At 40.6% G+C, this 16647-nt stretch overlaps 1 protein-coding gene across 17 annotated transcripts in view; it reads left to right on the top strand.

The window, feature by feature from the left end:
* Window positions 1-12422, top strand: part of DLGAP1 (DLG associated protein 1) — a 989022-nt gene extending 976600 nt beyond the window's left edge. For 14 of the 17 annotated variants that reach the window (XM_064379376.1, XM_064379377.1, XM_064379375.1 and 11 more), the window contains 3 exons: window positions 508-599; window positions 5480-5632; window positions 9054-12422. In XM_064379376.1, the coding sequence (XP_064235446.1) occupies window positions 508-599; window positions 5480-5632; window positions 9054-9263 (455 nt within the window). In that variant the 3' untranslated portion in view covers window positions 9264-12422. Of the gene's footprint in view, window positions 1-507; window positions 600-5479; window positions 6908-9053 lie in introns of those variants that run through there. The other 3 variants (XM_064379383.1, XM_064379384.1, XM_064379380.1) reach the window with 3 other exon arrangements.
* The last annotated feature ends 4225 nt before the right edge of the window (window positions 12423-16647 follow it).

Here is a 16647-nt window from a genome sequence, read left to right as displayed (position 1 = left end):
AATAAGGAAGGATATGGATGGGATATGGTGAGTGCCAAGAGATTCCCCTTCCAATTTAGTATTGCTTTCCTTGTGTTTGGGTTTGTATTAGAAAAACAAGCCAGCCGACCATGACTGCTGACTCCATCAATCCAGAACTATACTGGTAAACATTTGAAATTCACCCTTTGCGGTAAAGGAAGTTTAAAAAAAAAAAAAAGCAGCAACTGTTTGCCTCTTCTCTTGGTAACATCCAATCTGTGCTGGAAAACTCCATTACTCCCAAGAAATATGCAGGATGGGCATGTGTTTTTCCAAGCTGATTTTATTACTTTAACCCAGGAGCCTGTGTGACATAGATCACAGAGTCATGGCAGTGATTGGGCTGTCTGGGTGGGCGTGAGTGTTCAGTGTGTGTGCGTGCCATTTTCCCTAATTATTACAGCATAACTTCCTCTTTGCTTTACCAGACTAAATCTCGACAATGAAGCATGATGTGTAAACTTCTCGTATATTTGCTCTTTTCAGTTCTAGGAAAAATCCGAACTGCAGTGGGCAGTGCCCAACTTCTCATGGCCCAGAAATTCTACCAGTTCAGAGAACTGTGTGAAGAAAACCTGGTAGGTAACACTCTCCTTCTACGATTGCCCTGCTAGCGCCATGAGAAGAACATGTCACCAGCACTGGCCCAACTAAAGTAAAACTGATTTTGAACCAAGTCAAGGTCCACTGGAGTCTCTCACTTGGAACAGAGAATTTTCGGATGAATCTTATTTCCTGATTGTCTTAAAATATTTATTTTTCACTTAAATAATCTCAGAAGAAAAAATTCAATCAAGTTAAAACTATTTCCTGCTTTTTTTGTAACTGAAAATTTTCCATTTTCCTGGCTTTCCTATGGCATCTCTGATTTTATTGTTCTTACCAAAATATGAAGGAGCCTTATATTTCAAAAATAATATCGCCCAAAAACATCATTTTGGATAGTGATTTTCTTTCTAAAATGGCAGTCAATGACTATATCCTAATCTGAGTTCTCTGTTTTAATTCAAGAGCCAGAAGTCAAAGGCATCACAAAGTATACATTTGATCTCCTTGAGACAAATGAAGAATTCATCCTTCCTGGACATGCAAAAACAAAGCAAAACAGGCTGGGCGCAGTGGCTCACGCCTGTAATCCCAGCACTTTGGGAGGCCAAGGCAGGCAGATCACCTGAGGTCAGGAGTTTGAGACCACCCTGGCCCATGTGGTGAAACCCCGTCTCTACTAAAAATACAAAAATTAGCCGGGCGTGGTGGTGGGTGCCTATAATCCCAGCTACTCAGGAGGCTGAGGCAAGAGAATCACTTGAACCTGGGAGGCGGAGGTTGCAGTGAGCCGAGATCACGCCATTGCACTCTAGCCTGGGAGACAGAGTAAGACTCTGTCTCAAAAAAAAAAAAAAAAAAACTACAAGTATAGCTTTTATTGCTCAATTTTTGGTCAAGCTAGATCTAAAACAAAGGAAATGAAAAGCAACTTGTTTACATTGTGGCAAGTGAAAACAATTATTTGCAATCTAAATGACTTAAAATATGATCTTAGAGGTTTTTTGTTTTTCTTTTATCCCAACAATTGACAAGCATGATTTTGGAGTTTTAACTACTTCTTGTTAACAAGGAGAAATGTAGACTGAAAGAAATTTATGTAGACAGGGATCAACCAAGAGAAAATATAAAGAATGGAAAAGCTGGTAGTCTCCATTCCTCTTTTCTTTTTGTAATCTCTCTTTAGGGCTATTCCTGAACCCTGCCCAATACACACACATTTAAAATTAATTTTCCCCTCTCTCAGAAAAAATAAACTCACACTTCTTCCAATTTTTCAGAAATTTATTGTGGTATGTGAGATCATTTGTATTAGTAAATTTATTCATAAGTGAATTCAGACTGGGCGCTATGGCTCACGCCTGTAATCCCAGCACTTTGGGAGGCCGAGTCGGGTGGATCACCAGAGGTCAGGAGTTCAAGACTAGCCTGGCCAACGTGATGAAACCCCATCTCTACCAAAAATACAAAAAATTAGCTGGGCATGGTGGTAGGCGCCTGTAATCCTAGCTACTCAGGAGGCTGAGGCAGGAGAATCACTTAAACCCAGGAGGCAGAGGTTGCAGTGAGCCAAGATTGCACCACTACACTCCAGCCTGGGCCACAAGAGTGAAACTTCATCTCAAAAAAAAAAATGAATTCAATCCAACAAATATTCTTTATTTTTTATTTTTTTATTCTTTTTTGAGACAGAGTCTTGCTCTGTCACCAGACTGGAGTGCAGTGGCACAATCTCTGCTCATTGCAACCTCTGACTCCCTGGTTCAGGTGATTCTGCTGCCTCAGCCTCCCAAGTAGCTGGGATTACAGGCACACGCCACCATGCCCAGCTAATTTTTTGTATTTTTAGTAGAGACAAGGTTTCACCATGTTGGCCAGGATGGACTCGATCTCCTGACCTCATGATCCGCCCGCCTCGGCCTCCCAAAGTGCTGAGATTACAGGCGTGAGCCACTGTGCCCGGACCAATCCAACAAATATTCTATCAAGCTTCAGCTATGGGCCAGGTACAGAACTGCTAATTTGCAAACTTGATAATGTGTCACAGATCTTAATTAACATGATTCTCTGTGCTCTAAATATAAGAAAGCTTATGTAAAGCCATAGCTCAAATATGTACATGAGGAATAGGTACATGAGGAAGTCAATGTGTACATGATAGAGGGACAATAACACACCTTGTTAGAAGAAATATATGATGAGCACATTGTGAAGAAGAATGCAAACACTGTACAAATTTTAAAGATGAAATTGTAGATAAAGGTTTTGGCCAGGTGCAGTGGCTCACACCAGCAATCCCAACACTTTGGGAGGCCGAGGCGGGCAGATCACTTGAGGTCAGGAGTTTCAGACCAGCCCGGCCATCTTGGTAAAATCCCGTCTCTACTAAAAATACAAAAATTTAGCTGGACATGATGGGTGGGCATCTATAATCCCAGCTACTCAGGAGGCTGAGGCAGGAGAATCGCTTGAACCTGGGAGGCAGAGGTTACAGTGAGCCAAGATAGCGCCATTGCACTCCAGCCTGGGCAACAAGAGTGAAACTCTCTCTCAAAAAAAAAAAAAAAACCGTTTTGAAAATTTTGCAGATTTTTTTTTTTTGAGACAGAGTTTCATTCTTGTTGCCCAGGCTGGTGTGCAGTGCGCATGATCACGGCTCACTGCAATCACCACCTCCCGGATTCAAGTGATTCTCCTGTCTCTTCCTCCCAGAGTAGCTGAGATTACAGGCGCCTGCCACCCCACCGGGCTAATTTTTTGTGTTTTAGGAAAAGAGAAAAGAAAACACTGCAGTGTACCTACATTGTCTGATTCCACTGAACTATCATTTCATACACTGAGGTACTGAAACAATTTAACCAATAGGCCCAGTGACCTCAAGACTTCATCGAATTCAAAATATGTCTAGTTTAGTTTTAGTTACCAATAAAATAAGGCCAAATATATTGTGAAATCATCAAACTATATTTGAGAACCACTTTGTCAAAGCTCATATCTGTCTATTCTGGAAATCTAAATGCTGAGAAACACTTTTTTTTTTTTAGTTTACCAAATCAGAATACCACAGAGAAACACTTTCATTAATTCAGACATTGTTAGAATAGATTTTAATACTGAATCAAACACAAACCTTAAAATTTATTTCTTCCAATGAACTTTAGAACTATTGGGCACTTTGGGAACTATAAACTTATAAATACATCTATTTATTTATTTATTTTTGAGCTAGAGTGTTGCTCTTACCGCCCAGGCTGAAGTGCAATGGCACAATCTTGGCTCACCGCAACCTCTGCCTCCCAGGGTCAAGCGATTCTCCTGCCTCAGCCTTCCAGGCAGCTGGGATTACAGGTGTAGGCCACCACGCCGGGCTTATTTTTGTATTTTTAGTAGAGACGGGGTTTCACCATGTTGGCCAGGCTGGTCTCAAACTCCTGACCTCAGGTGATCCACCCACCTTAGCTTCTCAAAGTGCTGGGATTACAGGCATAAGCCACTGCGCCCAGCCTTTATTTATTTTTATTTTGAGCTAGGCCAATAATACTGGTGCTTAAAAGGACTTAAAACGTCTTTATGATTTTGATGGTCATCAACCTTGCACTTTCCAAAATTCTGACATCATTTTTATTAGGGGTTAGTTTTAAAGTATATACTGGTCTCATGGTATTATAGGACATGGAGTTTCACAGTCTATCCAATTGCCTGAAATACCAAGAGGTCACCAAACCAGATACCAGCTAGGATCTCTTGACATATGGAGGCTGCCACCCATCTAACCATCAGTGCCTTTAGCTACTGCTGCAGGTAGTGATGAACAAAGGCTATGACATTTTCAGACTCCTAGCTGGGTTTTTTCTGGTTTAGAGCATATAAATTCAGGTTCATGCATTCTGTTATCAGGGATATGTGGATGGGGCAAAGAAAGTCAATGCTGAAACACTAAAAAATGTTTACTCACGCCTGTAATCCCAGCACTTTGGGAGGCTGAGGCGGGTGGATCACGAGGTCAAGAGATCGAGACCATCTTGGCCAACATGGTGAAACCCCGTCTCTACTAAAAATACAAAAATTAGCTGGGCATGGTAGTGAGCGCCTGTAGTCCCAGCTACTCGGCAGGCTGAGGCAGGAGAATCACTTGAACCCGGGAGGCGGAGGTTGCAGTGAGCTGAGATTGTGCCACTGCACTCCAGCCTGGCGCCTGGTGACGGAGCGAGACTCTGTCTCAAAAAAAAGAAAAAAAAAAATGTTTACTAATTATTACTTAGCAAATGGGCCATTTCAGACATATAGATATATGTATGTAGAGATAATGTATTCTCGAGTTTGCTGTATTACATTATCGTCAATTTAAAATGAATAGATTTCCAAATGATTTTGTCAAAGCAGTCATATGATAAAATTACTTCCTATGGTAAAATTATTTTCTATATTAGTAAATATCTTAATTATTAAAGACATAGTGCTTTGAAAATCCAGTATTTTATTACTAGTAAAACAGTGTTTACTAGTAATAAAATTGTATGGCATGTAGTCGAATACCAACTCTAACAATAACATACTCCATATTTTTTTCAAAGATGGTATTTTCATTTAAATATGCTGTTTTAAAATTCATCCTGTAGTAGATCATGCATTCTGGGATTTTTCGTGTATTTAGACCCTTCCCCCATACCATATTGAATTGATAGATGTGGTATCACAGCAGAAGAGTTTTACAACCTTGACATTTGAGAATCACTGACTCCAATAGATGAGTGTATAAAATTACCATTTGTAACCTCCCTTAACTCCTGTCTGAAAACCAAAAGGAACTCATCCTCCTTGTGTTGTTTAAAATATTTGAAAATGCCTCTTTCACCCTGTGCTTGTCAAGAATTGCCTCTAAAGCATGAATGTTTTTCTTTCTCTTGTGCAGAATCCTAATGCTCATCCAAGACCCACCTCCCAGGATTTGGCAGGGTTTTGGGACATGCTGCAGTTGTCCATAGAAAATATTAGTATGAAATTTGATGAACTTCATCAGTTAAAGGCCAATAATTGGAAACAGATGGATCCTCTTGACAAGAAGGTAGAACAATGTAGATTTTGTATGGTTCATTTAAAAACCTGCACAAACACTGGACAGACTAAATAGGCTTCTGCATTCAGTCCTGCTGTTTACAATGTGAAATGGAGCTGATATCATATTAATTTCATTGTAATGACAATGTTTACATAGTAATCATTTGGGATATTATCTGTAATATGTTTCAGGCATATTTTTTAAAGAAAAACCTGTCTTTGTGAATTGGAAAATGGGAATGTGGAGTTTTTTTGTTAATTAAACTTTAAGTTAAATCATTTTAGTCACTGGAAGGAACTGCCTCCATTTTGCTTTTTAAACTAAAATAAATGACATCTTCAGTGCATGAATCCATAGAGCAAGAGTTCAACTTCCTTACACCCCTAGGATGTGTTTTCAAGAAAAATAGGATGCCCTGAAAAATAACTGACTTTGATAATCATTTCATAAATATAGTAATAAAGACATTACTGTTGTTCAAGCCTAAAAATATATACCATAAAGTTTCACAGTAATTACATAAATGTTGGGATTTTTTTTTTTTTCAAAAGAGTTTTGCTTTTGGTTAATTTGCCTTGGGGAATATTGCTGACTGGGGTCCGCATGCAACAGTTTAGAAATAAAGACTTAAATTCTTTTACTTTAATTAATTAACTGTAATTCTCACATTTGATTATGGTGCTCCACCAGGCTCACACAGGTATCCAATGTCCAGCTCCCCAGGCTGGCCTGTCAAACATGACTTTTTTAACCCTTTGCTTTCCTATGGCCTCGGGTCAAATAGTTCCAAGAAAATCAACCTCTCAAAATCAGGAATGGCTGTTCCCTTGAAATGCTGGTGACCCTATTCTTTTCAGGTCCCCTCACCTATCAGAGAGCTAACAGCAATCTAATCCATTCTGCTGCCGCATATCATGTTTTCAGGGTTCTTGAGGTCAATGGGCTCCCAGGAAAAATCCAGTCCCAAGGGACCATCTGTGACAGGAGGGTGATGCTCTCATCACTGTCCTCCATTTCCACTTCTGTCACCGTCAAAATGGGGTCATAGTGTTAAGTTGGAAAGTATTGTTGATGTACATGTGGCCTTTCACTTGGGAAGCCAAATATTTGCACCCTATGTAGTTTTCTTTAATCTGTGTTTAAAACTATATGCTAGATAAGCTTTAAATCAGTGTTATTTTAAGAAAACACTACAAATGTACACACACTGGTAATTTAGTTTCCAGAGCTGATCCATCTACTTTCTCATTCATTGATTTTTTTTAAAAAATTAATTATCGGCCAGGCGCAGTGGCTTACGCCTGTAATCCCAGCACTTTGGGAGGCCGAGGTGGGCAGATCACGAGGTCAGGAGATTGAGACCATCCTGGCTAACACAGTGAAACCCAGTCTTTACTAAAAATACAAAAAAAAAAAAAAATTAGCTGGGCGTGGTGGCATGCGTCTGTAGTCTCAGCTACTCGAGAGGCTGAGGCAGGAGAATCACTTGAACCCGGGAGGCAGAGGTTGCAGTGAGCTGAGATCATGCCACTGCACTCCAGCCTGGGTGACAGAGCGAGACTTCATCTCAAAAAATAAAAATAAATAATAATAATCATTGTTGGCCAGGCGCAGTGGCTCATGCCTGTAATCCCAGCACTTTGGGAGGCCAAGGCGGGCGAATCACTTGATTCCAGGAGTTCAAGACCAACCTGGGCAACCAGTTCAGAGATTAGTGAAACTCAGTCTCTACAAAAAATACAAAAATTAGCTGGGCATGGTGGTGAACACTTGTAGTGCCAGCTACTTGGGAGGCTGAGGTGGGAGGGTTGCTGAACTTGGAGAGTTTGATTCTGCAGTGAGCTGTGATTGCACCACTGCACTCCAGCCTGGGTAACAGAGCGAGACTTTGTCTCGGTAATAATAATAATCATAATCATTGTTTAAAAAACTAAATTGTATAAGGAAAGGAAAATGACTAAAAAAATCCAGTATTCAAATTTCTAAAAACATCCACTGAGTTATTCCACAATGAAGACTTAAAATATCCAAAAGAAGTGATGCAAAGAATTGATATTTACATAGTAAATCATTAGTTAGCTTCAGTTTTAAGTTTTTTAATGGACTTTGTCTGTGACCAGAGCTTTTCATCACCCCGTGAACCTGAAGGGAAAAATGAACGAGCACAATCAGAGTTGGTAGAATATAGTTTGCACTCCAGGCTCTCCTTTTTTCTCTTTTAAAAAGAAAAGAGAAACACAGACTCCAACTTAGGCAGCCGGAGGGGCAACTCCAGGGTGAAAAGTTGAACCAGGCACTTGCCCTGGCAAGCAGGGAGGAATTGCTGTGCTGAGCATTGGTGTTAAGACACAGAGTGCCCGTTCGAGAATCACCGAATCTGTATTTTAAGATAATGTTCTCACTTCGTTTTATGAGAATGGAGGGCATTTTATTTAAAATGAAAACTTCGGATTTACGTGCACCCTTTCACAGTCTACAACTTCAGCCTTCTTTCCCTAAAAATCCTTTGTGGTCTAGATGCCATTCTTTCCCGCTGCATTTTTTTTTTTTAATGCCAAAGAGGTGACTGTTTTTGTTTTTGCAGTGGCATTGAAAATATCTGCCCGTTTCATAGTGTGCTGCTGATAAGAGGAATGACCTCTTTCATCCTGTATTAACTTTTCATAGCACAGTTTCTGCCCCTGTGATTGGAATTGCCTCCTAGGCTACCACAGTCATCCCGAGGCTCCTAGTCAGAGTCACCTTGGAACTGACTCCAACTCTCTAGTGTAGGAAATATCCATGGCCTCCCTCTCCTGTGACCCTCTATATTGTATATTGCTTGTGTGTTCGTGTGTGGTGTGCAAAAGGGTCTAACCTGGTGTAGCACCAGCAAAGCTAAAGAACACAATCTGATACCTCTTCTTCCTCCTTTGGTTAGTTAGGTTTGCTGGGAAGCCAGGTCGGGTGGGCCGGGGAGAGGGCAGAGATGTTTTTAAGCTCTGAACCAGGCTTGCACCCGGTGACTTGCATCCTTAGAGGGGAAGCAGAGTTCTAAGATGCTGCTGCAGTCGCTGCTTCCTGGCCCATCTCTGGCACCAGGAGGAGTCTGGAGTCTCCAGAGAGAACCACACTCGATGTGCTGGGAGCCGCAGGCTTTCCGCAAGGGGCCTTTAAAATACCCACTTCCTTCTCTTGGAGAGACCTAGTTACGCAACTCAGCCTTACCCTGGGCCTTAAGCTTACCGGGATTTTTTTTTTATTTTTTTCGGCATCTTTTGACTACCCAAGCCAGAATAATGAAGAAAAAAAATAGATATGCAGTGTGCAGATCAGAACTAATCACCCCTAGGTAAAAAATGTGTGTTCTAACTACTGACCTATCCCAGTTTTTCCCAAGCTTGTCCTGAGAAGCTGTGTAATGTCCTGAACCTTCTGCTTTGATCAGGAGAGAAGGGCCCCTCCTCCAGTGCCAAAGAAGCCGGCGAAGGGCCCCGCGCCGCTGATCCGGGAGCGCTCGCTGGAGAGCTCGCAGCGTCAGGAGGCCCGCAAGCGCCTGATGGCCGCCAAGCGCGCCGCGTCCGTCCGCCAGAACTCGGCCACCGAGAGCGCCGAGAGCATCGAGATCTACATCCCCGAGGCGCAGACCCGGCTCTGAGCGCCCTGCAGCTCGGCCGCCGCCGCCAAGTATCTGTCCCCTCCTCCCCCCGCCACCCCTCTGCCGGCTCCCTCTTCCCCTCCGAGCCCGTCTGTTTCCGAGCTCAGTGACTTCCACTGTCGTGGTGTAGTTGTCCATCTCGCAGGAGCCGCTCCCCAGTCCCCCCGAAACCCACCACTTCCCGGACCCGTTTACCCATCTTCTTCTTCACCGAGCTTCGCCCCCTGTCCTGATGCCGTCACCCTGCCTCATGCTGAGATCCAACCCTTTATTTTCTGGGCAAAGCCAAACCCACCTGTGTAGAAGTGACGCCTTTAGGTCACCCGCCATCCTCAGTTCTCTCGAGCTAGTCTGTTCAGCAATATAAAACCATAGGGTATTTCAGAAATCCAGTATCACAGGTTGATCCTTTAGGACTTACCGTCTTCCACATGAAAGAAACTAGGCCTCCGATTCCCTTTATTTCCCCTAAATGGTTATTCTTTTTAAAAAGCAGATGGAGCACTTTATTTCCAACCTCAGAAATCACACCATCTCACTGGAATCCATGAGGGACACAGAGAGAAAGGACCAAGCCTGGCCTGGGGGTGGGGGACCTGGATGTGTAGCAAGGATGGGAGAAGCGAAATCGGCAGGTGCTGGGGGCACCCGCACACTCACAGCTGCACAAACTGCCTCACTGTTACTTCATCAATCACAGCTTCAAATGTTTCAATCAGCAGAAGATTGTAAATTCGATCTTTCAGGGAAATTAATCTATTCTGAAAGGCAATAACATGAAGCAAGGCAAAGGAGGCACCGATGGTTTAGGATACAACATAAGGGATTTTTTTTTTGTCCTATTATTAAGAAAATCTAGACCTGAAATGTTTTCTCAACTCTTATTGTACTGTGTATATTTATATTGTTGTCGTGGCGGCTGTTTTTAAAGGGAAAGTGTCGGTTCTATTAATTTGTTAGCGTCCATCCAGGTGGGCCTACCTGATTCCACATATAAAAGTACGTATCTGCTTATAAAGTGCTGTAAATGGCAGCAAAGCTGTTTTCAGAGAAGAGTTTGGGTTTTCCTACCATCCCTTTGAATGCTACACATCCGTCTGTTTTAACCAAGTAGTTCATATTTCAAATCTATTTTCTCCTTTCACCTCCTCTCACCACTACAGAGTCCAGTAGTACCTAGCATAGGATTCTGTCCTATGTCAAATGGCTAAAGTAAATTTTTACCCCAATAGACATGCTGCCTCAATCAAAAGAGCTGCCACTGTCATCTTGAGGTTCCAGGTAGTGAGAGAAGAAATTTGACCTTCAAGAGTCAACAGTCATGAAGAGGTGGGGGAAGTCATGATTCATAAACACTGAAAGAAATCAAGGCTTTTGGCAGAGAGTGTTGATTTAGATTTTAGACATGTTGATGGGCAGTATGCATCAGGGTCTAGCTGAAGTTGTCTTTAAATGCCCTTACTCGTTGAACTTCAAACACTTAGGATGTGGCAATCTTAAGTATCACTGGCATTTTATGTCCAGCTCACATCCTAAAGCATTAGAAATTAAAAATGAAAGACTTTTAGAAACCTACATCAAATATGCTTGCACCAGAGAAGCTTTTTAAAGGAATACACTCTCATAGCCAGGTGCTAATTTAATTTTACTTAGGAAATTAAGAGAGGTGATGGGTTCTGGCAACTAATATTTTCATGGATATATTCTAAAACCACTAGAGAATTCGCTACCTCTCAGAGCCATCGATGCTTTGAGCTACCTTTATAAACAGGGCACAATTGTTTACTGCTGTGGTTTACCAGAAAAGGGCTACTCACTTATTTTAAAACCAACCAACCAACTTTTAACTAGGGTGAACAAAGCACTTTGAGTGCTTTGTGAAATTGGAGCATGCAGAGATTTTGAGCTTCAAGTATTTGCTAGTTTAAAAAGAATACACCTTTACTTTACCTTGTAGCAGCAATGAAAAGTCACACAAAGCTTGCATCGAGTAGGGCCAACTGCCACTTGGGTAGCTTACGGTCACATTCAATACTGAGAATGACTTGGAACTCACAGATTAACATGAAAGAAGCAGCGTTCATCCCAAGACCCATGCTCACAATTACAGCTCTGTGCCCTGAGGTAGAGTTAAGATTTGGATTAAAAAATAGATTTCTAATACGATACAAGATCATCCTACAATATTTTCTTTGGAAACTGGTTTAGCCCAGGATATTTTAAAGAGAGACAAGAGAAGGCCTATTTATCTTGTCTAAGTGAAAGGTATTTGTATATTCATAAGCTATTTTTGGTAAGAATTTTAAATCTTTTAGCTCAAGGCCTACAGGGCATCATGACCTTTGCCTTCCTTGAAAAGACAATTTAAATTGTACAAACACTTTATAAAAAGCTAATTATTGATGTTAGAACATGACCCCACACAATGCTGCTTGACCCCTGAAACTGACATTCATGAGCATAACCTTTGTTACATTGTTCTTTTTGATGTAATTTGTAGAAATGTTTTTTAGTTCATAATGGAAAATGTATGTACCCTGAAAAATTACTTATTTTGTTTAACTTTGGTATAAAGGTGTTGGGCATTTTCTTGGGGAGGGGGGCATTACAAAAGAAGTTTGTCTCCCACATCAAAAAACGTTCAAAGAAATTAAGTATTTATTATATTTTTTGCAGATGTTTCCATACAATTCACATAACCTTTTTGTAAAGAGAGATGAAGAAATGGATTAAAGATTTTTAATATTTGAAATGGTAAATAGAACTAATTTATTTGTAATATATTTCTGTTATTTATAGATGTTTCCTTAATGTTTTACTGTGCATTACCACTTTAATTTAAGCCTTATCCTTGTGAATTTACCATTTCTTTTTTAAAACATGTCTAGATGCATATTTTAAATAACTGGAATGTAAATCACTAGCATATCTGAATTCCCAAATGTAATTTTTAAAAATTATTTTGGTTTGGAAAAAAAAAAAGATTCATTTGAAAGCCTTCAGATGGAGGGGTGGGGAACATTTTTATGGCTTTATGAATTGGAATTTCATAGGCTTATTTACCTAGATTGTGTGTGAACAAAAAAAAAATATTGTAAATAGATGAATGTTTCCCATAATGTAAAAAGAAGAAATTAATAAAATAATTAATGCACTGCTTTCAGGTCTGTGTGTTTTTACTACAGAGTCCCACTTTTTCCCAAATATAACTCATTGTCTTTTGAGGGGAATACTTATGCAATTAAAAAGCATATCATTCTAACTTTCACTGTACGGCATGCGTGCTATTCGTTGCTGATGAGGCAGGGGCAACTTACATCCTGTTTAAAGGGGTTTCAATACCGAAGAACTAAAAAGTTTACTCTGATAATCCCACTTGTGAAGTTTCACATCAGAAGCTGATAATCACTGTCTATTTTATAAAGGAGTGATGAGCCTTTCAAATGTGCAAATTTATGTCAATTTTACCTACTTTGATTTCTCTGCTTACATTTCATCTGCTTTGTTTCCTACACAGCTCTCAAATGTAGGGAAAATCAGAAAAATGCCATGTGGCTTTCATTCCATCCTTGCAATAATGAAAACCTGTGCCTCACGGAGGTTTAGTGACTTGCCCAATGTGGCACAATTGTTAAAAGACAGATTTAAGTCCAGAATCCAAGGCTTTATTCAAGTCCTTTAGTGCCATATCTGTCATTCCTGCCACATTTAATATTGGTAGTTATTTGCCATTGTCAATTTAACCTGGTTTTCATTTAGGTCATATTTATAAACCTTACTTTATATTAAAAAACACAAATTTGGCCAGGCACAGTGCCTCATGACTGTAATCCCAACACTCTGGGAGGCTGAAGCGGGCGAATCCCCTGAGGTCAGGAGTTTGAAACCAGCCTGGCCAACATGGTGAAACCCTGTCTCTATGAATAATACAAAAACTAGCCGGGCATGGTGGTACATGCCTGTAATCCCAGCTACACGAGAGGCTGAGTGAGGCAGAAGTACTTGAACCCAAGAGGTGGAGGTTGCAATGAGCTGAGATCATACCACTCCACTCCAGCCTGGGCAACAGAGTGAGACGCTGTCTCAAAAAAAAAAAAAATACAAACTGACCCCCAAAAAGGATAAATTTGAATGTTTTATGATGTGGACTTGCACTTATTTATTGTCTGAAAATGCCACAACTCTAAAACGTGTTTCCACAGTGCTTCCTCCCAATCCCACCAACTTTTCACCTGCATGCAACAATCTTGGAAATTAGTAAGCATATGAACCACTTTTTCTGATTTTTGAACATAAGCAAGACCTATACCAGTCACCAGAATAACACACTGTACTTTTTAAACTGCTTTGGAAGAGGAATAATCAAGTGACTGAATCTCTGTGAGGTTACAAAGGCCTCATTACTTTGGTTCATGCACTGACTATTCATGTAGTCTGAACCGTGATTGTACTTTTTGCCTTTTCACAAATTAATTCTTCTATTTCATTGAGGTTCTTTAAACATTTTGGCTAATCACAAAACAAAATGAGTTAGCTTTTGCATGTAGAAATCAGAACTTCAGTGAAGCTATTTCCCATATTACAGAGTCCACGCTCCAAATAAAAATGTTATTTAGGTTTTAAATAGAAATTAAAATTGTTTGTTCCGAACATGACTTTTCTTTTTATATCTTTGAAATCCACCCCTTGAGAATATAAACTGATTTTCCTTTAAATAAACGACATCTTAAAAATCATAGCGTCTGAATGTGTTCATTCTCGAATGCCATTGTTACTAAAGGGTGCTGAAATTTACCTCATGTTTGCTCAATAGGCTGTTTGACTTGCAGCTGCTAAGCCAAGATCGAATCAACTCGTTTTGCAAACAAACTAGTGGCCCTGACTGGAAACCCTTTCTCAGCTCTAACTCAATTACCAGCACAAGTTTACTTACAGTGACTGTAAGTCACTCATCCTCTCCCATAAAGCATAGAGAGGGGAAATAATGTGTTACCTCCTAGTCCTACGCTCTCCTCTGGGCTTACTGCTGGCCCAGGAAGGCATCATCGAAAAATCACAGAAATTCAAAACCCCAGCGTGATTCCTGATTCCTGTGTCTCGGTTTAGACAGTCAAGGGATTATTTCTAGAGGTCTTCTTTGTAAATGAGCACAAGCCTCAACTTAGAGAAAATAGCTGAGAGCAAAGCAAACATTTTCATAAATGCCAGTTCAAGCTCTGGCATGCAGCTGACTGAACTGTGGCTATTCATGGGACGAAACGCTTTCACTAGTGCTGATTACGATTGCCACGTTCCCTCTTCACACTTCTTGTCTGTCTTCTTGAAGGCTAATTTCATTTGGAAACTTGATAGGTAAATTAGTGTTACTAGCAAACTTCTTTTGAGATCTCAATGAAGAGGTTCTTCAAGTGAAAAACTCTTGCTTTCACTTTGGAAAAGGAGATGTAGGAGCAAGTAGGATCTGCATTTTCTCTTCTGTCACAGCAGGGAAAATGCATTCTTCCTGTTGACTATACAAGATTATAAGCAACAATTTCAGATTTCTGTAGTCTTGAATCCAGATGCTTTTACTGCTTCTGAGGACCAATGCTCTACAAATAACCATTCCGGTGTAGCTACCCTTCAGAGATTTGCATAGTTTTCAGTTGATGAACACTTCCTTCTTTCTCTGAGCAGTTTCAGTTATTGAAAGTGAACAGAAACATCTAAGGAGCTGGAAGATACAATAGATGGCCCCATAAGGTATTGTCGAAGAAGCATCTCCCAGGTTTAAATAAAAATATTCTACTAACTGAAAAAGGGAGGGTTCATTTTAGAAGATTTGTGTGTGTGTGTGTGTGTGTGTGTGTGTGTGTGTGTGTGTGTGTGTGTCTTAGGGAATAACCACTGCTATAGGAAAATGTGTACTGCTGTATGTGACATTTTAAAAAAATACCAGATTTGTCACACCATTTCCTTTGTAGAATAAAATCTAATGTGCTTTATAACCTCAGCAAATATGATGTTTGTCTGTAATTCCCAAGTGAGAGAAGCAGCATATTTCAAAGGCAGAACTCGAGCAAACGTGAAAAGGGGATAGTTTAAATAATTTACCCTTAGATTCCTTTCCTGTTTGGTTTAACTTAACATATTTCCTGGGAAGCCCATCCTCCTCAGCATGCTCCTTTGCTGACAAGGGGTTGACCTTTTCTTTTCTCTGCAGCCTGGCCGCAGGCCGGAGCAATACCTGGGAGGTCTTGGTGAGCCTGGCATGTCCAACATTGAGTTTGGCAAACATGAAAGCAACTCGAGGGCTCCTGAACTTTTTCTTAACATTAGTCAAGCAAGGTAATGAGCCTGGAATGACTGAAGAGGGATCCTTTCCAAGGAGCTGGTGCCTGTATGTCTAGTTTTGAGTTAATGCACCAGGGATACCTTGACCATCAAGTCATTCAAATGAAATCCAGGAAATCTTACAGAGAGAGTGAAAATGGATCAATAGTTTGGAACATTGGAATGGTGGAGAGGTGTTGGCACAGGAAAATGGGGATTTCCAAACTGAATTCAAGTGAGGGTTAAGCACCTCATCAATAGTGGTGTCGTGGGGAATAATTATTTAGATAATTCTCGGTAATTCTGCAGACAAAGAAAGAAAGGAAAACACTCTACCAAGAGGACCTAAGATGTTTTGGCGTCAGCGTATTCAAAGATCCATCAGTGGCTAAACTCATCATGTTCTCAATGGTAGTTCATTTGAAGATAGGATGAGGAGGCCAACGACCAACTATTCTTCTAGCAAAGACAACACATTAGAGTTGAGTTAAATATTCAACTGAGAGAATTTGGGTTAAATATTAAAGAAGAACTTACCTAAAAGAAAACACAGGTCTCAACAGCCATGGGAAACTCAACAGATCTCCTGAGAGAAGTCCTTCTGACAGAACTTTGTCACTGGGACAAGCCTCATTAAGAGGACAGGTCTTCCATGACCATGAGTATTTGTCAGTTGAATGGGAGATGCATAAAAGACAGGCTCCCCACTCCATGATCCCTGTTGGCTTTACCCCAAAGTAGTGATTCCCCAGTAACTCTAAAGTCACAAAGACAGGGGAAAGACCTCATATACTCCAGCAGACACACCTAGGTGTCATTTTGATTATCACATTCTGGCTTGGGGTCAGATAGGAAAGCATTGCCATGGGCTTATACGATGGTTACAAATATTCCCAGCATTTATCTTGGAAGCTTGATTCACTCTCTCACCAGCCTCAAAGTTTTGCCTAGCAGGTTCAGGGCCATTCTGTAAGTGGGTAAGAACCTAGATTTGAAGCCAGAGTACCTAGTTTGATTCCAGCTCTGCCCTTTACTAGCTGTGTATTTTTGGCAAGTAATTTCATCTCTCTGT

The sequence above is a fragment of the Aotus nancymaae genome, unplaced genomic scaffold (assembly GCF_030222135.1).
Source record: "Aotus nancymaae isolate 86718 unplaced genomic scaffold, 86718_ANA_hifiasm-v0.15.2.pri h1tg000020l, whole genome shotgun sequence".
NCBI lineage: Eukaryota > Metazoa > Chordata > Mammalia > Primates > Aotidae > Aotus > Aotus nancymaae.
Note: the sequence above shows the minus strand (reverse complement) of the source record. Positions and strands in the feature narration are given on the sequence as shown.